This window comes from Calypte anna, chromosome 20 (genome assembly GCF_003957555.1).
Source record: "Calypte anna isolate BGI_N300 chromosome 20, bCalAnn1_v1.p, whole genome shotgun sequence".
Classification (NCBI taxonomy): domain Eukaryota; kingdom Metazoa; phylum Chordata; class Aves; order Apodiformes; family Trochilidae; genus Calypte; species Calypte anna.
Window position 1 is genome coordinate 3,534,728 of NC_044265.1, and position 24,865 is coordinate 3,559,592.

Sequence of the window (24,865 nt, forward strand, 5' to 3'; positions counted from 1 at the left end):
TAGATGATCTCCAGAGGTCCCTTCCACCCCCCACTCTGTTGTCATTCTTTGATCATGTCCTTTCAGCTTGGGGCTGTGTTGGAAGCAGTTTCCCCCCACCTCTCCCATCTGGTTTCTTTGGAAATTGGTAGCAGAGCAAGTGGAGATCAGGGTGTGACTGTGCAGCTGGGAAGAACATCCCTTTTTCCTTACATGAGGTGGATGAACTGGGGGGATTTGATGTGTTGCAGTAAGAAAAAGAAATAGCAAAAAGTGGGATCAGTCAGGGAGCAACTGTCCTGAGCTGGGATGTTTTCTGTAGAGGAGAAGCATGTTGCCCATCTCTCACTTTCTTTATTATGTTGTGGGCTGGCTTACAGGAGAAAGAGAGAGGATTAAAGACCCATGGATGTCATGATTTGTGGGGGTCTCTTAAGGTTTTCTTTTAGTTCTGGATGCTCTGTTGCTTATGCTTTTTTTATAAATAATGCTGGATGCAGGAGGTGAGTAACAAAACTTGAGTGTGACAGAAAGAAATTGGGCACATTTGGGACAGGAGAAAGGGAATTCAGAGCAATTTAAACATGGGAGGGAAATGGACTGCAGGGTAGCTCAGGAGGTTTGTTCAGTGTTGATAAATGTGCATGAGTGCATGTTGGGGAGAAAAATATTCACTGATCATAAAGCTTGCAAGGCTGCAAATTTAAATTGCAGAAAGTGCACAGGCTGCTCTCAAAAAAAACCCAACCCTGCTCAGAGACAAGAAGACCAGAAAAATTCATGGAGGCTTTTTGGAGGGTTGTAGACTGTGCACAGCTCTGGTCAGCCAGGTGTGAAGGGAGAAAAACAGGCACAGAGAATAGAAATAGAAATGATCATGGACCTGGAAAGCTCCCCTGTAGTGGCAGATGGAAGTTCAAGAAGAAGATTAATAAAATAACCAACGTTATAAAAGTGCATGGAACAAACAAGCCAGAGCATAGGGATCAGGAATATTCTTCAACATGGAAAATTCACAGGAATTGTGGTTTGGAAGTTCAGAGCAGTAAAAGGGAATACTTTTCTCCACAGAGACCAGGATAAGCTCTGGGACTTGTTCCCCCAGAGAGGTGAAATAAAAACACCAAAAAAAAGTTTTTTTAAAAAAAATGTTTATGGATATAACAAAAAGCTGGAGAATTGCTGTCATAAAAGACAAAAAGAGGTGGTAGTTGTTGTGTGTAATAAATCCAAAGCTAATTTCTAACTGGAAATAGTTTGAAGCTGAGGAGCACAAGGTCCCAGCTCACTTCTATCTTGTCTCATGAGGGGTAAAGTGTGGTGGAATTTGTCCATGTCTACTTTGGGCTGCTGGTAACGTTTTAAACCTTCTGATTGTCATTGTCTGATGTGCCATTGTTAAAAAACCTGACTCAATGAACACTGGCTCTGGTGTCCCTGCCCCATGCAGAAAGTTGGAACTAGATGATCTTTAAAGTTCCTTCCAACCCAAATCAGTCTGGGATTTTATGATTCTATGCTGTATAGCAACATGAGCCAGGTCTGTGTTTGCATCTGAAGATTGGATCCTCTTTGCAGAGTAGAGATGGAGATTTGGGCACATTTCTAAACTCAGCCTCGTCACATTAATAACTTCTTATAACTTGAACCATTTTGATGGTTTCTCCTCAGCATCATCTTCTCTAATGCCAAGAGAAGATCTGTCCTGTTGCTTTTTAATGCCAGCCCACTGGGACAGACTCTCTGAAGGGGCATTTTTCATCTGCATGTGCAGAAATGGTCTCTGGAAGAGCTGAGCTCCAGTTGTTAACACGGCTGCTGCCCATCTGCTGCTGCCATCCCACCTGCTTTATTGCAGGAGGTTTCTGCCCAGTGCTGGAGTCAATCCTGTGCACAGCTCCAAGGTTTTCACTCACTGGGCTTTTTCATGGCACATTTCCAGTTCTGTAACAGCCCCCTGTGTCTGTCCTAGAGACTCTCTGATTATTTCAGCCTGTGGTTTTTAGCAACAGTCTAGAGGCAGTTGGCCATCTGGTTAGCATTAATCTGCAAGAGGAGGTGACATGCCTACCTGCAGTAAAAGCACTTTGCTTTCCAGACAAGTCCTGTTAACTCTCATGTTCATGTTGAGCTGATCTGAGGACATACAGTTCTGGCAAGGGGGGAAATGAGGTGAAAATGGGATAGCTGGGACATGTTCCCTTCCCAGCTGTCCTTGAAGCTGGCGTCAGCAACTGAAGTTGAGTCCTCTCTGAATTCTGTGTCTTGGAGGACACTGTGAGATAGAAAGTACCTGTCTGCTGACCCAGCATGGTGTGGCAGGCCACCACTCAGCCTCCACAGCCAGCTGGCTTTCATTTGGTTGGTAGCATTGGCTAAGCTCTCTCTTTTGGGAAATCCATTCTGTTTTTTGAGCTTAAGTTTCATGGTGGTGTTTGTGGGTTCCACAGCCTAGCAGGTGTGTCCTGCTTTTCTCTAGGATAGAAATAACTTTTTACTCATTAGTTAGAAGAGCATCATGTTTTGGATTTAGTATGAAGCTTGGTATGAGAAGAGTGTTGATAATATACTGATGTTTTTAGCTGTTGCTAAGAAATTAAGGACCTCTTGTCTCCCCGTCCTTTGCTGGCATGCAGGTGCACAGGAAGCTGGGAGGGAGCATAGCCAGAAAAATGGATCCAAACTGAACAATGAGATGTTCCAGGCAACATCATGGTCAGTATATAGATGAGAACCAGCCAGGAAGTTCACTGTCTGCTGGGACTGCAGATTCAGGGTTTTTTTCCTGTGGGATCACTACCCAGGGATGGTCTGGGCATTGGTCAGCAGATGGTCAGCAGCTGCATTGTGCCTCACTTGGTTATTGTTGTTACTGCTGATAATTATTATTATATTTCTGTTATTTGGTTGGTTTTATCTCCACCCACAAGTCTTCACCTTCCTTGTTCTGTCCGTTATTCCCTGGGGTGCAGGGGAAGAGCAAGTGGCTGCAAAGTATTTAGCTGTCTGCCAGGTTAAGCCACAACAAACTGCCCCGTAAGAACATACATCTGGTCTCATTTTTCCTACAACACAGTTGGGGGTACAATCAGGCCTCTCTGTGGGACATAAAAGGTTTGGAGGTCCATGAGAAATGTCCAGAAATGCCCCACACCCTGGAACTCATAGATAGTCTGGGCATTGAGTGGGTACTTCCTGGGGCCAGAATTGTTTTTCAGACCCTAAAAGCTCACTGAGAGGAGCAAGCACTTCTTTTTCTGCTTTGCCCTCTTGCAGGGGGTCCTTGCTTCTTCAGTGGCTCCTTTGCTGGAAGAAATTCAACCCTTGCCTGCTGGTCAGTAGATGCTTTACAGTATGTACAGTATAGCATCAGTAGGTTCTCTAAAGCATCTACAGACTATCTAAGCAAGGGTTGTCTTAAGAATGAAATCCAAATAGACTCCAAGACAGAAATAAAAATGTTTTTTAATCCTCACACAAAAGCAAAGGCTGATCTGGTGGAGTCCTGGTTGTGCTGGGGACCTGAAGAACTGTGTCAGGGAGATATGCAAGGTGGACTGGAGATCTCCACCCCACTCAGGATACAGCTGTTGCTGAATATCCTTCATTTATGGTTCAGCATCTGGGGCTCTGCCTGGTGTTCTGTGGGACAGGTGACCAGTTCCTGATGGGATAGGAGCCAAGATGCAGCACCCAGTGTGGGTGTTGTGTTAATGGTGGAGGAAGAGCAGCATCACTACTGACTTAGGGGCTGTCCATGGGTGCCAGGCAGCACAGGGCTGTAGGAATGTCCTCTGCTGCCTCAGGGGATGCTCATTTGGCAGAATGGATCTGGACCTTCCTGCTGGTTGTGGAAGGGACTCTGATGTGCAGTGATAGCACAAAGTCTGGCAAGTGGGGCTTCTTTTTTTTAAAAGCAGTTTTTCTCCAGCTTCTCACAGTCACAGAGCTTCACTGATGGAGCTTCCCTGATGAGAGTTTCCAAAGAATTTGAGGGGTAATTTCCAAAGGAATTTGCAAACTCCTTGCATGAACAAGGAACGTTTTGTGTGTGGTTTGCATGCTGCTGTTGTGTACTAACTTCAGGTCTACACAGGAAAACTTTCAGTCTGCATCAGTCCTGCCTTTTGGTTTTATGCTTTGGGTCTTACACCTCAAAAATCTGGGACTCAATTTAGACCTCTTTGAAAATCAGGATTTCCTGGTCCATCATGGCTGATTGGAACTGGAATTCTCCTGAGTGACAGTTTGCTTCGTTTCCTTTTGCTTTGCTTTCTGACTAAAATAGAAAAGTCATCTACAGTACAATGAATTTTGTGCAGTCAGAAGCAATTCAGCCATGCTGATTAATCCAAGCCATTCACCTGGAAGTCCTGGTGCCCCTGAATTTCATGTTGATTTTTTACTGTTGCCCATGAATGGTCAAAGGTTTTAGTTATTGCTACCAGATGTTTTCACTCCCCTGTCCTCAAGGTGATGCTGAGCTCCATTCTTCATCTGTCCTTGGAGGGCACCTGCATGGTGGTGGAGCTGAGGCTCCAGCCTGAGGTCTCTGGGAGGGGTCTGGGAGGGGTTCTTGCAATAGCTTTAAGTCATGTTCCATTGTATTTACTTTTGTACAGTGTTTGTCTTGTGGGGGAAGTTGGCCATATGATTACAATAGATGGGTGTGAGGAAGAGGCCAGTAACATGTTTAACACCCAATCAATCACTTGACACACTCTGATGCCATGTGCACCACGAATAATAACAATAATAATAACAACTGGACTTCAGTTATAGCTCACACTGAAGGTTCACTGGGGGAAAAGTAGATTAATAACTACAGTTATGGCTGTAGCAAGATCGCTCCTTTGTAGGACATAGTCTACAGTCATGTAAAAACCATGGATCATTAATATCAATATAGAACCACAGAATCATTCTGGTTGGACTTTTAAGATCATTGAGCCCAACCATTAACCCAACTCCACTGAGTCCAGCACTAAATGTCCCTCAGCACCACAATGCTTTTAAACAACTACCAGGGATAGTGACTCAACCATCTCCCTGGGCAGCCTGTTCCAACCTTTGACAACCCTTTCAGTGCAGGAGTTTTTCCTAATATCCAGTCTAATGAACATGAGCAGGGAGGACTTATTCAGCATGAAAATAGTGAAGCCAGCAGTGCTGCTCAGTAGGCAAGACTTGAGCATGCATCTGGTCTGGGGTATTGCAAGGCTCCATGAGCCCTTTCCTTTGGGGCACTGATGTTAAGGTACCTGTTTTCTGGGGAATGGGAAGCTGGTCCTGGGGGATGGTGCTTTGATCAGAACAGAAATGTTGTGTGGTATCAGGAGGCCAAGGCAGCTGATATGGGGCAGTGTGGAGCAGCAGGTATTTTGGATGTTGAAGGATTGGCTTTATTGAGAAGGAACCTTGCCTTTGAGCTGACTGCTCTAAGCCTGCAAACTGCAACATCTCCTGAAGATCTGAGATCACCTGGTCATAGTACAAATAGACATTCTGATTACTTCAAAGCCAAAAAAAAAAGACCAAGTATGTGGAAATAGAGAGAAGGAGCAGAAATTCCCTGCCCTGTTGGAGATTGGGCCAGATTATAGCCAGTGCTCTTGTCCTTGGAAGGTTTGACAAGGGAGTTATGGAAAGACTTAAAGAGTTAGGAGCTTATAGAGTTATAAGGAAAAAAAAATCTGGTTCTGAAAAAACAGGTTTTCCAGCCAAAGCTGAGAGAATAAGATTGCCAAGTGCAGGACAGTGTCAGTGTTTAGTCATGAGTATAAAAAACACCAAGCACTGAGCCTGGCCATTTTGTTAAAAACATTGCAAATACAGAAAATGCCTACACTGATAAACTGAGTTTGTGGACACCCAGCATGGGAGCCACCACACAGGTTTCTGGAGTGTGATTCATTTGACCTGTCTGAAATACAAGTGTGGGGTGGGATGCAGTGACTGGCTTTGTAGGGATTTGAGGAAGACTGGATGCCCTGCTCAGATCCATTAGCCCATATTTTAGGTTCCTGTGTTTGCATAGATGTTAATTTTTCCAGCTATTTAGTGGAGATGAACAGTTGCATGTTGAAGTGATGGTTAACAAAGCAATCTATGTTCTAGTAGACATGAATGTGATAAGGAGCAGCTAAAGTCTGGAGTGAGATCCTCCTGGGGGCAACCAGTCCTGGTCCTTAGGGAACAGCAGTGATGCTGTGGGATGAGCAGTGGGAGAGACACGGGGTACCTGTGGCTTGTAACCTCACCCAAAACATAACAAAAGGATGTAGTGATGAGGAAGGGATATTCCTTGGTCTGTCATCCCCCTGCAAATATTGTCTGCAAAGGCAAAGCAACAGGGTAAGGCCCTGCACCTCTGCATCAAGGGAAGCTTCTTGTCTTCAGCTTCTGTTTTTGAAAGGTTGAGGCAGCTGAGTGCCCAGTCAGTAGCACAGCCCTGCCCTGGGTGCATTAGCCATGTAGGAAAACTCTGTGCTCACAGGGTGAGGGTAACCTCTGGTGATATAAAAACATGAGTTATAAACATACACAGCATGTATACTGCCCTCCAGGACAGGCAGCGCAATCCAGGAGTTCAGAAGAGTGCAAAGCATCCCAGCAGATAGGATCACCCATGGGAGAAGCTCCCACGTGGAGACATGGTGGAAATAATGAACTTTGCATCAGCCACAGGGAGATGAGTGAAAATTTTAAAAGGAAACATTGGCACTTTGTGTGCATGCCAAAGTGGCAAAAATCAAATTCTTCCAGAGGTTAGGAGTGTCTTTCCCACTTTCTCACTCATCTAGAGTCTGGCAGGTTTCCCTCTTCCCATGGACCACCATCCTGACTCTGCAGACTGCTTCTAGGATGGAGGCAGCCCTGAGAGCTGTCAGTCTCAGAGGTGCCACAAAGTGAGGAGATCCTGCAAGAGCAAAAGGGGACACCAGTGATGACCCATCCCATCTGGGGGTGATGGATATGAGGAACACTGCGGTTCCTCATGGTACTGGGGAGAAGATGTTTCAAGCTGAAGAGCTCAAAGTGGCATTTTCCAGTTTCTGTGGATGCAAATATCAGGGCTGGGGGAATTGTGGCAGAGTCTGTAGGAGCTGAGCCAACTCTCCCCTTCTCCCAGAGATTCAGAGCAGGCCCTGGATCTGGGAGCAGCAAGGGAACTGTGTCTGAATCACACATTGACATCACCAGGAGGGCTGCAGCTCTCTGACTCACGTCAGAGCTGAACTGATATGGTTACAGGAGGCTGCATGGCTTTTAATATTCTGGCAGAGCTGATACAGTGGCAGAAAAAATTATTCATGGATCAAAAAAAAGAAAGGAATTATCAGTACAAAGTGTCACGATCATCTCTGTTCTGCCACAAGGTTGAAAGGATTTGCCAGCTGCAGTGCATGAGAAACAGCTTGAAGAAGCACCAACAAAAAATGCACTGATTATTCTTGAAAAGCCATTGCAATTCACACCAATATATCACTTACTAATTTAAGGGGAAAGTGGGTTCCCAGCCTTCTGCTGCCTCACAGGCAGCTCCTCTGGAACAAGAGGAATCACAACAGTCATGTGCTTCATCTCACTGGAAAAAAGGCTGAGGGGAGCAGAGGAGCTGCTAGTGATGAGGCTGTGATTTAGAGACCCCAAACCTTTTTTCCCTCAGGGGGACAGTGATGGAGTGACAAGTTCAAGGGGGACATGGTGGTTCTTGCCCTGTGCATCTTCCCTGTGAAAAATCAAACTTGGACAGCCACAAGCTGATGCCACACTGAATGTTGAGTCCTGTGGTGGGAGCTTATTGGTAAAAAGGGAGCAGAGAAAATTACCTTAATGCTCTTCACCAGAGTCTGTTTAATGTTGAGTGTTAGATTTCAGCAAGGAGAGTCTTGCCTGTGAAGCCATGGGTAGGTGCAATAGTCCACTACTTCCACTGGTAGAAGAAAATTGGAATGTATACAAAACATTTGTTGGTGTGTGCTGGACGTGCTGTGAAAGCCTTTGGAATAGATGACTACAGGAGAGGGATTTATGGAAGTTACTTTCCTTGACACTGTGTCTAAAGTCCTTCAGATGACCCCAAGCTAATTAAAACATGTCCACACAGTATTATCTTTATAATAGCCTTGTATCATTAAACTTCTGCCTTTTTTGCAAGTTGTTCACTCAGCTGATCCATTTGTAATTAAAACACTTTGTAAATATTCATTAGCTTTGCTGAAGAACATCAGGAGTACAGAGTACCCAGGAGTGGCCAAGGGGTCAGAGCACTTGATGTGGGCACCTTTGGAGCTCTGAGGTGCTGGGGCACCCTTAGGAGTTCCTCCACAAGAGCCCCAGAGCAGCTGCTGGTGACATCAGAGCAGCTGCTGGTGACATCACCCAGCACCAAACATCCCAGCAAAACCCTTGCTGGGAACAACTTTGGTTTCTGTGCTCACCCCTGTGCTGATCAGATTGCCCCACAGGGCAAGGGACAGAGATCCCATCCCTGCAGGGTTAGGCAGGCAAGGTCCTGGGTAGGAGAACTTTAGGGCTGGATGTTTGCTTTCCCCCCAGAATATCTGTATTTTTCCAGAAATAGAGTGATGGCTGCACAAGCTGCTTTTCATCCCACAGCTTCAATCTTTGGGGGGCAAAGTCAGCATCCAGGAGGGTGCCTTTGGGTACCAGGGGTTTCCAAAGACCCCTGGTAAGACTTAGCAGCCCATGGGATGCTGAATCTGCTACTGAGTCTCTTGTTATCTTCAGTCACCAGTGCTGTGTGAGGATGGCAGCTGGTGGAAGGGGAGGAGGGGATATCAGAAATATTTGAATTTCTGCACTAAGCCAGTGTTATGTGGTGCTGCTGAAAAGCTGCAGATGCAGAGTCCCACAGCGTGGGTTTTGCAGTCCCTTCTCAGAGCAGGACCTTGCTTTTAAACGAAAAACTTCACTCTTCAAATAGAAAAACCACAGTAAATTATACAGCCACTTGATAATTATTTTTTAGTGCTGCTGCTAAAAAAGCCCCATTAAAAGCCTGTAAGTCATCACAGAGTGCTGTCAGGCTACCACACACGGAGATTTTATTTCCAGATGCATTTTATTTCCTAATTTTGGCGGGCCAAAGCCTTGAGACCAGAGAGTAAATATTTACATCTCTATTTATCTTGACATTTCTGCCTTCTGTGGGGTGGGAGCAGAGCAGGAGGTGGGGGCAAACAGGGCTACCAGCTCAGCTCAGTGGTCCCTGAGTGCTGTGGGGTGCCCAGTGGAGCATCACTCGGGGACACCCCACTGGTGTCACCTGGGATTTAGCCAGGACACTCTGGAAAGCTGTGATGCCAAAGCCACCACGTGGGTCGACGTGCCAGGCTCTGGCTGTGTGCCAGCCCATAGGTGTAGAGGCAAACAGGGGGAAAGGATATCCCCCCAGTCTTAATTATGACTTTTGAAGCTTTGCCTAATTACAGTGTTTCTCTTAAGACAACGACAAAATATTTATGAGTGGGACTTTTTATTCTCCTTGTAATCAGTGACATAAATAGGTAACACCTTTATAAAGAGTTAATAAAAAGGTGTCAACACAAGCTTGAGCACAAACTATTGAGGAGTGTGTGGTAAAACATTCCTGTGTTTATTGTATTAATTGAATATTCATGAGATGCCAATTTAAATTACAGTTCACAACTGTTGCTGTGTCTAATGAATAATTTAAACAAGTGTGGCCAAAGAGATTTCAACGCTGCATTAGCAAACTGCAAGGGATTAAGCAACAGAGAATTTATAATTAGCTTTGTATATCCTATAATAAATTCATTGGAAAGATGGTTTTAATTATCCCGCATGTTAATTCAGAACTCAGTGCATTAATTTTCCATTGAAAAGTAACCCTTTCTTCCCAGATAATATATTTGTCTCCTGCACCTCAGGAAGAGGAGACTGCAGGTGTGGAATGGGTTGATCTTGGCAGATCTTGTCCATCATGACACAGCATTTGTGTCTGCCTGCCTGAGCTCTGCAGGAATTACTTGTTTGCATTTTCAGCTGGGGATGCTGAGACAAACAAGATCAAATCCCTCCCATCTAGGCTGGATCTCAGAATCCTGCTGTAGCTTCTCCCAGGCCTGTCTGCTGTGGCTTCTTAAATCTGCTGCTGCCTCCTTGGAAAATCTTGGCTATTCCTGGAAAGCCAGTCTGCGGAAGTGATACAAGTTTTTGGCAGTCATCTTCTATGAGCAGCTTTAAGGTTTTGTTTAAAAAAATTAGGATGCATGTAAGTAACAGTCTAGACCCCCAAGTTTGAGCTGAGGTTGCTGCATTTTATTTTATTTCATTTTAAATTTTGAGCAGAACAGGAATAGGTTTTTTTCTCTGTTTTTGAAGTGGGTTTATGAAGTGGGTTTTCTTGGGGGCTGTAGAGTTCCTGCTTCTCATCCCACGGCTGCTATTGTTATCCAAGGGAAAATGATGTCCTCAGGAGCAAAGACAGCCAAGCTTTCTGTCAGTTGTGACCTGCCAAGGAGGTGCAAAGCCTTAGAGGGCAAATGTTGTCTGTGCTCCCCCTCCCCACCTGCTTCCCCAGCCCCTGGGCACTCCATACCATGCTGGTTGGTACAGCCAGTCCGTACATACAGAGAGAGTCTGAGCTCTTGAGGAACCTGAACCTTTGTGCTGAAACTCACTGGCCAGCAAAAAACTGGGAAGTATTTGAGGGAACAGAAATCTTTACACCTACACGAAGCCTCCTGTGTTTGAAACTTGGCTGGAGAACTTGGGAAGTGTCTTTGGGTGCACGTTGTAGAGGGAAATGCTTCCTTTCCAGGTGGTTTTGTTTAATTCCAGGTCGACAGGTTAATGAGATCTCTGGGATGTGCTATTTGATCTGGAATGTGAACATTGCCTTGGCATGCATCCTTAATGTCTGATCAGATGGAAATGCAAATGCCTCGCTGAGCGTGGCACAGCACCCAAAATATTTTGGTGACACATGTAAGATAAAATAGCGATCATTTGTTTTTTTTAAAAAGCCCTAATTGAAATGTTTTCCTTCGCCTTTGAGTCTCACCACATCTATCAAATCCAACAGCTTGGCACCCAGGGCAAGGTGCCTGAGGCTGCTGGAAGCTCTTTGAGCTCCCTTGGGAACACAGAAAACGTGGGGCTCTCAGGAGCTACCAGTGTGGCAGAGGCAGCAAGAGACTTTCTCTGAGGCTTTAATTGCTGGTTTGGTGCCTCTGTCTTTGCAGTGAGTGGAGTTCTTTAAGTTGGTGAATGGAGAGCATCCCTGTAAGGCAAGATGTTGTCAATGACATTTATTGATTGAACCTTGGGACTCCATTGATCAACCACCCCAGTGCCAGCATGTAATCCCAGTGGAAAAAAATCAAACCTTTAATGGGGTCATGCTCTACACTCGGTTTTCCACTTGGGGTTACATGGTTTGGGAGGGAAGGAAGTGGTTTTGATGGCCTGAATCTCTGCTATACATCTGTTAAATAAAGGCTGGCAGCAGGAACACTTGTTATAGTGGCAATCCAATCCTGGGCAGACCCAAGCCTCATTAAGTATGGCATATTGCACCTCCAGGAATGGAGTGTCTTGCTGTTAGAAGGCAAGGGAGGAATCTCTCAGGTGTTTCTTATCTGTCATGAAGGAGCCCAACAAAACAGAGATGCTGCTGGACTGAATATTCTTTCACTGCTCCTCCTTCCCCCACTGCAGCAAATCAGATAACCCAGACTGGGCAGAATGGGCAGCACAGCAGGCAGGTTAAGAAAACACTTCCTGAACTTGTATGCCTTTCATTCTGCATTTCTGGTAGGTTTTTATATCTCTGTAGTTTGTGTTGGAATAGCAGTTCTATTAGACATCAAATAAATAAGAAGGGTTTGTCCTTGCTCAGAGTCAGAACAGAAGTTACAGCACCTGGATCCTGTGGCAGGATTTTCTGCTTGAGTTTCTCTTCTCTGTTCCCTTCTGCAATTAGTTTTGTGCAGACAGAGTAATTTGGGCTTTTTGCACCTGTTGTAAAAGTGTTCATCATTTGCTATAGTTAAAGTTGAGAGGGTAATAGATGTTGCCTTCTGTTAATAGTGCGTGATGCAGCAGAGTCATGGCACACCTTGAAGCTCTTGGGAGGTTCCCCTCTGCACAGTGGTGTGTGGCCTGGTCACTTTGCTGACAGGGCGCTGCCATGCAGGGAATAGAATCAGATATTTTTTGGTTGGAAAAGACTTTAGAGATCATCAAGTCCAACTGTTAACCCAGCACATCCATAGCCACCCTAACCCATGTCCCTCAGCACCACTGAAAGACCTCCAGAGATTGGGACTCTCTCCACCACTGCCCTGGGCAGCCTGGGCCAGGGCCTGACAACCCTTTCAGGGAACAAATTGTTCCTCATATCCAATCTAAACCTCCTCTGGCACAACTTGGGGCCGTTTCCTCTTCTCCTATCATTGATGAGATGGGAGAAGAGACCAAACCCCCCTGGCTCCCACCTCCTCTCAGAGGGTTGCAGAGATCCAGAAGGTCTCCCCTCAGCCTCCTCTGCTCCAGGATCAACACCCCCAGGCCCCTCAGCCCCTCCTGGGCAGACTTTGTGCTCCAGACCCTTCCCCAGCTCCATTCCTTTCTCTGGACACTCTCCAGCCCCTCAGTGCAGTTCCTGCCTCCAATTGCTCTGGCAGAGTTTTGAAACTCAGTTTCCCAGGAAATATTTGGGCCCCAGCACCATCCTTCATCCCTGGATGCTTGTGTTCCCAGTGAAAGGAAACTCTTCTGGAACATTTATTACAAACCAACACAATGATCCCAATGATACCTGACTATGGGGGGATGCTGGGGAGGGGGGCAAAAAGGGGACAGCTCACTGCAGATGTGCAAGAGAAGTGATGTGGTTTGTGTACAGATGTGGCATCAACACTGAGGGACTCAACTCTTCCTGATACCACAGGCATTTCTTCTAGTTCTTGAAAAGCAGGCTGTAAAACTTTGCCATCAAAAAGTGCTTTTTGGTATTAATTCACAGAGTTTAATCCCACAGGGATGATTTTTCTGTGCAGTCTTCACATTTTCCTGTTGTGCTCTAAAATTACATCTTTTTTTTTTCCTTCTTTTTTTTAATGCTCCATGCAATAAAACCTGGAGGCCTGACATTACTTCTAAGTCTATTGCTTTATGTGAGTGCAATATCTGAGAAGAACCAGGAGAGATATAAACCAAAGTGAGCTGGACTGTGCAGAGAGGCATCAATAAACTGCAGGAGCTGACAGGCAGGGGCCAAGAAGTACCCTAGGAGAGGATGGACCCAAGGTGGCTTCAGGTCCAGCTGATGGGTGGAATGGTGGATAGACGAGTGGGGTGTAGAGTTGTAGCTGGGTGTCCTGCTTTTAGCCAGGACAGAGCTAATTTTCTTCTTAGCCAAGAATATGTTTTGGTTTGGATTTAGTATGGGATTTGGTATGAGAAGAACATTGATAATATACTGATGGGTTTAGTTGTTGCTAAGAAATCAAGGACTTTTCAACTCCCCTCGGTGCTTGAAACCATATTCCTGCTTCTAAGGAATCCATTTGCCTGTCTCAGATCCCCTCTTTGACCTGCAGGATGGCCTGGCTGGGCAGGTGATGGTTCCCTGGAGTGAAGAGCTCAGGATCAGAGCTATGTTCATGGGGAACCTTGGGCCCCCTGTAATAGCTGCACTGTCATCCCAGCCCTGGGAAGCAGGCAGTGAATCCCACTGGGGAGATACTGATTTTCATGGGCTGTTTCAACTCTGGCTCCTGAATCCATCTCCCCACCAATATCCTTGAGATTAAAAAACAAAAGGCAAAAATTAAATAAAATCTGCTCTCCTGCTGGAGGTTTTTTTCCCCTTCTGTCCCCGTGGGGGTAGCTTTGCTTCACCATCAGTCCCATACAGTGCAACCAAAATACTCCCCAAGACAGTTTGTCTGCTCTTCCATCTCCAGTGCAGAGACAGAAATCTGGAGTAGAAAATTGTTCGAGGAGATCTTCAGACCCTTCCTGCCCCCAGGACAATCTGAGACTCCAGTCCCCTCACCTCTATCCCTACAGATATTCCTCACCTACCCCCTTCTCTTCTTTGCCCCCCCTGAGCTGGTTCTCACTGGCTTTCCTCCTCTTGCCAACACCCACCAAGGGGATGTGACAATTTTATTAAGTTTAAACCCCTGCATGTGTTGGCAGGGGGGGTCTCAGAGTGTTGGGTTGTTTAATTACCTGTCTGATCCAGGGGAGTTCTGGACCCAAGTTTTGGGACGTGTTGGTGTTCTGCCTGGATAAGCAGCAATTGCCTACAAACAGATTTTACAAAATTGCTAAATAATGTATTCAGAAAACATGCTAGAAATTAATGGAACGGATTATTTGCAAACATGTTCACTGAGTTATCAGGCTTGTTCTCTCTCTGTAAAATAATGTATTAAAAAAAAAATTATTGAATACATTATTTACAGAGTGTTCCCCAGCTGAGAGCTGCAGGAGCACTGATGGAGCAGCCTGGCAGCTTCCCCATGGCCAGGGGCAGACAGATGCCCAGTCCAGGACTCTGCTTCCATTTTGCTGGACCATTTTGCTCATCCCTGACCTCGGGAGAGCAAGTTTGGAGAGGGACGTGATAGCCCTCCCCTGCTCCCAAGAGAATAGGCAGAGTAGTTGCTTTGCTTTCTTCTTAGGCTTCTTCTAAGATTTTTGCTGCCCCTGGTGAAGAGGCCAAATACCTGTAAAAAAAGTAGTGGAGTGAAGCTGTTTTGTGCACCCAGGTCATATCATGGTGCCTTGCTCTGGCAGTGAGGGATGAGTTGGGGATGGAGGTGTAGACTCCCCCACCTGGACAGTCCCAGGGCAGCAGTGAAGGGAGTGGGACTGATGGGAACCCACCTCAGAAGAACTTTTATGGAAGGGGAGAACTCTGAGCTCCTTGTGCCTGGGAGCTCCTCCCTCACCAGCTGAGGCTGCTCCTGCAGTATCCATCCTCTTGAGTTATTCCCAAGCCCATCCAATGCAGAGTTTATTCTTCCCTCAAGTCAAAGGGACACTGTGTGACACTGATGTGCATTCACCAGTGTCAGGGCAGCTCAGGAGCATGAAGGAAGCCCAGGTCAGCTCCAGGATCTCCATAGTGCAGGTGAGGGAGGTCTGAAGGAGGTCAGCTACGTGGGAAATGTCCCATGTGCAGTCAAGGTGTTGTTGTTTGCAAGGCTGTGTTGTTTCTCCATCGTCACACAGCTGGTGATATTGGGGACCCAGGATGGGCCAAGGCCCTACAGTAGTTTGATCTTCTTAAGAAGTGACATCCCAGCCAGGGGTGCAGGTCTGCAGTAGTGCTGAGGCGGAGGTCCAGTTTCCTTGGGTTTGTCTTTTGACATCTGAAGGTGCTTTAATACCAAACCCTTTTGCAATCTGTAGAATAATAACTCCACTAGCCCCAGAGAGAGAGAAGGAAGCACACCATTGAAGCAGGACTTTGACCTCATTGGCACTCCCTGGGGGTGGTATTGGCTGGATTTGGGACACTTGTGGACATCTCTGCTGTACAAGTCCTCAATAATTCTCTTGTTGGCAGGTGACCATGGAGGGGGTTAGATGGCAGGAAAGTAAGATTCCATTCATGCCATACCAAGTTGCTCTGCTCCTTTAGGTTGTGCCCTTCCAGCCCTGGGAGTGATCAGAGTGTTGAGTCTTTGCTGTTGGCCAAGCAGAGCCTCCATCCCTTTGTACATCAGCCTTCACACCCAGGAGTCAGAGTGCTTCATCTTCCTGGTGAAGTGTTAATTGTATTAGGGGGGTTATTTCCCCAGGAACAGCAGAATATCCTAACATAAGATCACAGCCTGCCAGAGAGCAGAATTCAGCTTGGTGGGCAGGTGCTTTCCCAAGCCCTCCCCCTGCCCACCAGGAACTCAGAACTGCTGGAAGCTTCTCCTTAGGGGAGGAAAAACATGCAGGCTGGAAAAGACCTGGAGCATTTTATGTATATCAGGAGCAAATGAAAAAAAAACAAAAACAAAACAATACAAAAAAATTAAAGCACCCAAACAACAAAACAACCCCATGGTTGTGGAGACAAACAAAGTGGAACTGGGAGAAGCCATGGGAGCATCATCTGGGGTCAGCTCTGGGGTTTTAGGGCAATGTTCCAAATGTTCCAAAACATTGCAGTTGAAACTGCCAATATTCATTAGAAAGGTCAGGATTTCAAATTATGCAGCATTTAAAGCAGAGGGTGAAACTTTCTTTCCTCACATATTCCTCAAATCCTCTTTAAGTCATCAGGCTGAGCTGCATGAAATAACTGACTGAGGAGCTCTCAGTACTGCTAATGCTGGTATTTAGTAATTCTTGGAACACTGAGGAGGCTCTGGAGGACTAGAAAAGAGCTAATGTGCAAATATTTAAAAAGGGAAACAGAACAGCCCAGGTAATTACAGACCTGTCAGTCTGTCATCAATCCTCAGCAAAATAATTGAGTGGCAGATCCAGGCCTCAATTAATAAAGAATTAAGGGAAGGTAATATAATTAATGCCAATCAACATGGGCTGATGAAAAATAAATCTTGTCAAACTAACTTGATATCTTTTTTGATGAGATTACAGGTTTGGGTGATAAAGGTAACGGTGTTAACATAATATACTTAGACAGCTGCAAGACATTTGACTTGGAAGCACAAAGTGCATTGAGAAAGTTGAACAACACAAAATCAATGTTACCCAGGTTTGGTGGGAGCTTGTCACTCTGATTCCCAGAGTTTGTCATATTTTTGCCAAAGAAATCATTAAATAATTGCCACTGAGGAATGTAGGTGACACAGTGAGTAGGCAAGACAGAGATGAAGAGCTTTTGGCATGGCCTGCTTATCCCTACCCTAAACTGATCCCAGTCATGGATCTGCATTTGGACAGCCAGGATTGTCCCACCTGCAAAAACAAAAACAACCTTTCAGGATGAGGACTTCTCCCTGGCAAAGGGCTGGGAGATGTAGGGCAGAGCTGTGCTTCTCTGGTGGCTGGTGGAGAGAAGTCCAGAAAACATCTGTAGGAATGAGCAAGGTGGGAAGCTTGGAGAGAGTGCAGAGAACTGCTCCATGCTTTGGGTTTGGTTATGGTCTGCAAGTGCAGTCTGGTGAGGAATGGCATTGGAATGGGCTGCCCAGTGGTGGATTCTCCATCCCCAGCGGTTTTTAAGATGAAACTGGATGTGGCATCAGTGCCATGGTCTGGGAACCACAGGGGGAATGGATCAAGGGTTGGACTTGATGATCCCAGAGGTGCTTTCCAGCCTGGCTGAAGGTTCTCTGTGAGACCCCCTTGGGTCTGGCAGGCAATGGGCTGCAGAGCTCCAGGGCTGGCTGGGGGGGGGCTTGGCCTTGCTGGTTCCATAGTGGGCTTGTTCCCAGGATTACCCCTGGGCCATGCAGCAGTCAATCCACATTCCTGGGCAAGCTTTGCATCCCAAGGGGCAGGAAGGGTGGGCAGCACAGCTCCAGGCCTCCTCTGCTTCCCCACAGCTACCCCAGCTCTGTCCCTCTCCATCCCCCCTACCATGGTTCCTGTGGCTTGCAGCCATGTGTCACTTGCCCTGTCACCACCACAAAGTAAGAAAGCTGATAGAACAGAGGCTGTGCCTTCAGACCTGCCCTGGGGCACTGCTGCCTGTCAGAAATACTCTTTATATCATGTTGCCCAGAGAAGCTGTGGCTGCCCCATCCCTGGCAGTGTTCCAGCCCAGGTTGGATGGGGCTTGGAGCAACCTGGGCTGGTGGGAGGTGTCCCTGCCCATGGCACAGGGTTGGTTGTACATCCCTCCAGTCCAAACCAGTCTGGGATTCTATAATTCTTTCTTTCTTTGCTGCCTGACTCTGAAGTTAGAGATGCTCCTTCAGCTCATGTTTGCAAAGTCAAGGCTATAAAACTTGGGGTTTTTTTCCCCCCCCACTGTGTTCAATTAAGAAAACCTGCAATTTCAATAGAGTTGCCCATAAGTGCCATGCACCCAAAGGCAGTACCACCAGTTCCCATGGGATCCTGTGCTGCTCCCATTGCAGCTGGGTCCCCGGGACCTGGCAGGGGGTTGCTCAGTTCCTCTGGGGATCTGCAGCATCCAGGGAGGAGTCTCAACAAGGGCCAACTATGGCTGGGAACGCCACTGCATATATAGAAAGCCTCTGCTGTATGCCAAATGCCCCCCACCCCTGCAAAAATAAATGTTTTTCTTTTTAAATCCTTTCCTCCTGCTCCCCTTGTGTTCATAATAGGATGATCAGTGGAACCAAAGACATGGCTGTTACTTTAAAGGATAAATTAGTTTGACTCTTAACTCAATAATTAAAACTGTTATGGCTATGAGCCTGCAGGGATAATGTACTATTATTATAGTCATTTGTTTCAATTAAATGCTTACTGATTTTACAATAGCAGCTGGGCACCTGTGTGAGATCACTATTACTCTGAACAAGACATCTCAAATTCCAGCAGAAATTTGTCACCACACTAAAGCATTTTACATAGACCATGAAAGTTTATTAGGAGCAGTTACAAATCGGGAAGAGGAGGGGTGGTAATTGGGGATATATTTTCTTATCAGCTTCTCTCTCTCTCTCTTCTCTTGCTTTTTTTTTTTTTTTTTTTATTGTGGCTAAATCATTTGTAAGCATTTCAGCCATGGTGAGGCATTTGCATTTAAACTGGGAAAATTTTGCTTCAAAGCTGCTCAGCAGAAACTGTCTCTCCCTGGTTGATTGGGATTGTAGTGGTTTGTTCTTGGGAGTCAACCCAATAAGAGGGAAACTGTGCTACCCCTGGAGGAGCTGCTTCCCTAACCCTGGGGGGAAGACCCCAGCCAGGGAAGGCTTCAGGACTTCTGCTTCTGGGGATTTCATCTGGGAGCAGTTGTGGAGTGGTTTGGGTGGGAAGGGATCTGTAAAGGTCAATCATTCCAACCTCCTTGCAGCGAGCAGGAGGATTCAACTAGACCTTCAACTAGGGGAGGTTCAATATCTCCAACTAAATAAGGTTGCTCAGAGCTTTGTCGAACCTGACCTTGGATGGTTTGAGGGCTGGGGATTGTCCTACTCCTCTGGGTAACCTGGGCCAGTGTCTCACCACCCTCATTGTAAAATATTTCTTCCATCTAGTCTGAATCTCCTCTCAGTTTAACCCCATTGCCTCTTGTCCTATCACTACAGGTCCTGGGGAAAAGTTTGTCCCTGTCTTCCTTACAGGCCCTCTTTAAGTACTGAAAGGCCATGATAAGGAGCCTTCTGTTCTCCTGGCTGAACTTTCTCAGCCTTTCTCCACAGGACAGATGCTCCAGCCCTCAGATTATCCCCACAGCCTTCTCTGGACTCACTCCAACAGCCCCATATCCTTCTTGGGCTGGGGACTCCAAAACTGGACCTAGCACTGCAGGAAGGTCTCCCCACAGTTTAGCAGATGGGGAGAGAGGATCCCCTCCTTCTCCCTGCAGGAGATGGAGCCCAGGACATCGTTGGTTTCTTCCCTTCCTGCACACCCATGAGTTCTTCAGCACAGATCCCACCCGGTGGTGCAGCCACGTGTGCAGCAAGGGCAAAACATGGCATGGGAGCAATAACCCAGAGCCTCTGAATTTGGGCTTCTGCCACCAAAATATCTTCAAGGTGAGGCCAGGACCAAGGAAAGCAGGAGAAGGACAAAAATCCCATGCAAAATGAAGGCAGAAGGGGGTTATGGGGTTGCCTCAACGCTTCAGTTGGGGAGCAGGGCTTGGCAGGAGAGGACATGGAACAGCAGCAACCATCCAGCTGCCTCAGCTCTGCTCCTGGTGCCATAACCTCTATTGCTGCCATTTTCATATTGATTTGGGGGAATTGTTGACTTGAAGCTCCACTTGGCATGTTTGGAAACATTCTCTTGGCTTTCAGAGGACCCCTGTCCCCAGCCAGTCCCTTCCTCATGGCATTTTGTCACTCGTGCTGGGTTACCCTGCTCCCCAGAAACAAGGAGCATGGAGCATGTACCCATCTGTCAGCATGCTTTTCTCTTCTCTTCTCTTCTCTTCTCTTTAGGATTAAGTGGAGCATTTATAGCTCTGATATACATATTCATTAAAAAAAAAAAAAAAGAAACATTGTGGGGAAAAAAAAGCTTTCTTTGAGTTAGCACAGCCTTTGGGAATCTGCTAAGTAAGATGCACTTAATTACCTTAGCTATGACTACATCACATTTCACTCATGTTTCCTCTGAGATGCAAACCAGCCTTGCAGCAGAGGCTGCAAACATGTCCTGAGCCTTTTGCAGCACCTTGCAGCAAGCTCGGAATGCTCAGAATAGAGACAGGACCTGACCTGGCTCTTGGAGCTGCTTCTCCTGCTGATCACATTGGCAGGGGGGTTGTTTAATTAGGTGTGGGCTCCCATTGGGCTCAGCAGGGATGCTGGGTGCTCTGTGGAGGGATGCAGCCTCAGCGACCCCTGGCAGGGATTGCATCCCTCAGGACCTGTGTGCCATGGGAGAAGAGGGTTTGTTTTTGCAGAAGGAACATTGCATTCTCGCTTTGGTTTGCCTCATTGCAATTTCGTTCATAATTTACTTGCCTAGATAGGTTGTTTGCTGCAGGGGAGCATCTCTAAATAATTCTCCTGGGTCTCTCTTTTCTTGGATCTTTCTTTGGGGGCAGAGATGGGAAATCATCTCACTTTAGGTGCCCAACTAAAGCCCCTGAGATAGTTCAGTGTCTGCAGGATCCATCAGCAGAAGGCAGGACTTACCCTTTCCCCAGCCCCAGCGAAGGCCATCGCCACCCTAAAGCCCTTGGGGAAGTGCTGGGGCTGCACACAAGCCTCTCACCTTCATTTTCATCCCATAATTTTTACATCTGGAGAACACAAATGGCTTTTCCACCAGTCGCTCGCTCTGGTCCATGGGACAGTGGGAGTGGGGGGGAGGTGGCAGCCTGGCATGTTGTCCCAAAACTGTATTTTTTATAAAATAATTTTTTAAAAAATTAAATAATTAAAAAAAAAACCCAAACCTGAGAAACTTAATGAGTGGTAAGTGGTGGGGTCACATTCTACTCCTCTAGAAAGCAGAATCTCACATGGGGAGCGTAGTCATGTGTCCTGCAAAACCTCCTGGCCAGGGTGGAAGGAGATGGAGATCTGGGAGAGGGGGTGAAAAGGACAGAACCAGCAATATTCAGCAAAGGTTTTAATTAAAAACAATACGTTTTAATCATAGAAAGAAACATCTGCTTGGGAGTAGCCTTCTGGGCTAAGACAACCTTGAGGGAGGGGATGTCCCAGGAAAAGGGATCTCCACTTTTTAAGAGGGCTGTGGTTGGGCTGCTGTCAGCATGAGGTTTCTGTGTGGCTTTTGTAAGCCTGGGCTCAGCTTTCTGGTTTTTTCCTACAAATTTCTATAAGCATTTCTAGCACATGTCCCATATCCATAATTGCACTCCTGGACGTGTTCTGCTCTGATGCATAAATAACATGCACTGTAAAGAAAAAAGTGTATGATTACATATTTAATGGATAAACAGAGCTGGTTTGGCCTATTGGCCACATAATAAAAGTTTTCAAACAAATTGTTTAATACAGTGTTTACCCAAGAGACTGCCAGGGCTGCAAATGTGAACGAGCTACTTGAAATTTTAAAGTTTTTAAGCCACACTTCATAGCCTTCCCCATTTCTAAACCACCCATCTCCTAAACTTTTTCTGCATTTAAATTTAAAATAAGGACAATAAACTATTCTCTTTCTTTAGCAGCTGGCAGATCTTCTCCAACATTCTGGATTAAACTGACAAAATCCAAGACAAATGTACCTTTTGCACTGGAGTTTGGGAAGGAACTTGCTGCCCTGTCTCCATACCTTGCAGGCTCCCATCGCTGCCTCTCTCACCCATGACCATTCCTACAATGTTTATATATTGGATTGAAAAATGCAAAAATTCTTTGCATCAGATGGTGCAAAAAGATTTTTGCATCTCTGATGCTGCCCAGTGGTCCTGCATCAAGATGGTTCAGCCCCATCTTTACTGGCCACAGCAGGCACGTCCTCAATGCCTTTTTGGACAAGATTTCCCGATGTGGCAAAAGGCCAGTCCACTGCAATAAAGCAGTTTTAAGGGCACAGAAAACCTGCCACATTCAGGCAGCAGTAAGTTTTTCTCTGCTCCACGATGGACTGAAGCCAGCCCTGCTGCCTCTGTACCCTGATGTTTCCTTGCAACCTCCAAAGGCATCAGGGCATCAGTTCAGCCTAAATCAGCCTCAGTCTGGCTCCTTGTGCTGTTAATATTCAGATTATTTTCCTTCTGGGAATTAAATCCATGTACTCTGTCATTAATACAGAAGAAGTGCAGATCTAGGAAAGTCTGGTCCCCTGACACACAGTCTTGCCTCACCATGAGCCTGCATCACTGATGTATCAGGGATGGGTGTCCCCAAGCACCTTGGCATGTGTCCCAGTGCTCAGTGATGGCCTCAGACCTGCAGCTGGGCTGGGCCCCAGAAATATCTGGGACATTGCAACACCCTCTCTTCTCCCAGTCATTTGGCCAAAAAAATTACATTTTTTGTCATTTCTCATTTCTGACCTTTTCTTTCAGAGCTCTGGTAGGTGCCAGACACCACTGGTCCCTGAGACAGGCAGGGGCTCCTCCTGGACAGACAGACCCATGCACAAACCCAACCTGGAACCACTCTGTAGTCCCCATGGGCAGGGTGGTGGCAGGAGCAGAGCCCCTGGTGCGTGGCACTCGTTTCTTGCTCTTGGCTTGTTTGGAAAGCGGGACACAAGGAAGACTTTACCAGCTGTGCCAAAGAACTTGAAATCAGGTTATAAGAGCTCACAGGAAAGCGACTTGACAGTATGAGAAATAAATAAATAAACACATACATACCTTTTGTTTTTTTTAAAATTACAAAGTGCTCTTCTCCTAACCCAGATCCAGGAGATGGTCCACTCGGATGCCACATCCTATGAGTCCAACCGCCAAGTGCCCCTGCTCAGCCGTCCCGGAATGCTGGCTGGCCCCATGAGTGCTCTCAGCCAGTCACAGCTTATCTCTCAGATGGGGATAAGGAGCAGTGTCACCCATGGGTCCCCATCACCCCCAGGAAGTAAGTCAGCTACACCATCTCCCTCCAGCTCTACTCAGGAAGAGGAGACAGAGTCACATTACAAGGTATGTGACGTGCAGTTGCTCCCATCGGAACAAATGGCCAGAAAACAGCAGATGATGGTTGGCAGCCAGGGATGAATTGGGTTAAATAGAGCAGACTTTGGGTCTTTTTATCTTTTCTTTTAAAATCTGTAAACATAGTGAGAGACTTGGCCATGGATGGGGAGGTTTTTCCAAGGCAGGAAACGTGCAGAAAGCTTGGCAAGGAGAGTTGGGCTTTTCTTTCCAGGGTTTACTGGGTCCATCAAGCTGCAGTTTACTCTCAGGTTCAGGGCTAAGGTGCTGCAGATGTTTGGGTGCAAAGTTAGGTTTCTGGTGGCAAGTGGAGGAAACTAAAACAGGGAAAGAAAATGATGCAGGGTGGGATTTCACTGAGCTTACTGGATGTGGTTTCCAAGGGAGAGGGGAACAGAAAAAAAAACAAACAGAAAAACAAAAGCTAAAAGAGGAAGAACCTGCTGCCTTTTAGTTTTCCCAGGTAGTGTTTTAAATTGTCAGCAGCATCTTAGTGGCACAGTCTGCTTCTGCAGCCAGCCCAACAACTGATGGGCACAGCATCCAGAAACCCAAGGGTATTTGAGGCTTTTGGGAACTTACTGATTGTTGCCCATCTTTTTCAAAATGCACCAGCAAGCAAGCAGCATGGGCTGTGGTTGGTTACTGAGGGCAGGGTACAACAATCAAAAGGTTGGTGCCTCTCCACTAGTGGCTCTCCCTACCTGCAGATCAGTCACTGGACTCCCTGGGGGACTTTGCTTGAAGCCTTCCCTGGCTCTTCCAACCTCTTGGAAGGTGCTGATCCAAGGATGACACCAGAAGCAGTGATTTTGTTAGCCTCCTGTTGTGACAGGATTTGAATGTATAACCAGATCAGCAACCAGTGCAGACTGGAAAAGTAGGAAACATTCAGACTTAGTAGAAACCTTTCCCTTGTTATGGAAATCCAGGCAATGTATACTCATCAACATTGAAGGTTTTCAGCTTTTACTTCAGATCAGGTCAGAGTGCAAAGTGCCCACCTGGGTGCAAAAGCAGCTTCAGTGGAATGAAACTAAAAAGAAGGGATAGAAGTGACTGCAAATTGATGGAGTTTCTCAAACTCCAGTGTTCCACATCTGGGGGACACTGTGGGACAGGCAGTGCCCCTGGACCCCATAGCCTGTCATCTTCTGGAGTCCAAGTCACCAGCTCCAGGCAATTACCTGGGAGCTGAAACCTTTCATGTCAGGAAAAAAAAAAAAAACCAACAGTTTCAGCTAAGTTCCTCACCAGGTTCTCTCCCTGCCTCTTCCCACCTTCCCTAGATTTCCTCCCAGCTGGCTGGGACCACAGGAGTCACTGGGAGGACATGGCTTTGGGGTTGGATCTTCTGTTCTCATTAAGTCAGTGATGCCTGTGGGGGTAGGAAGAATGTGGAGATGTCCAAATTCTGACATCTTGCAGGGAATAGAGTTTTTTCCCAGTCCTAAAGACCTACCCCCTCATTTTTCTGCCCTGTAAACTACCTAGCTAGAGAGGTGGAACTGGAATGGTGTGTTTGATAGAAGGGGACAATAAGCATGGAGAAAGCAGCAGAACCTTGTTGTGGCCTGCAAGTTGCTGTTTACTTTGTCTGTCCACACAGCTGCTGTGTTCATCCATTGGTCATTTTTCATATGGCCATTAAGGGCTTTTATGCAACAAGTCATCAAGTCAAGGTCTAACAAG

The 24,865-nt window shown here is 46.4% G+C and overlaps 1 protein-coding gene across 1 annotated transcript in view; it reads left to right on the forward strand.

The window, feature by feature from the left end:
* TOX2 (TOX high mobility group box family member 2) overlaps positions 1-24,865 on the forward strand; it is a 138,245-nt gene that overhangs the window by 93,042 nt on the left and 20,338 nt on the right. Inside the window, exon 4 of the mRNA XM_030463094.1 lies at positions 22,922-23,161. Coding sequence (XP_030318954.1) covers positions 22,922-23,161 — 240 coding nt within the window. The remainder of the gene's footprint in view (positions 1-22,921; positions 23,162-24,865) is intronic.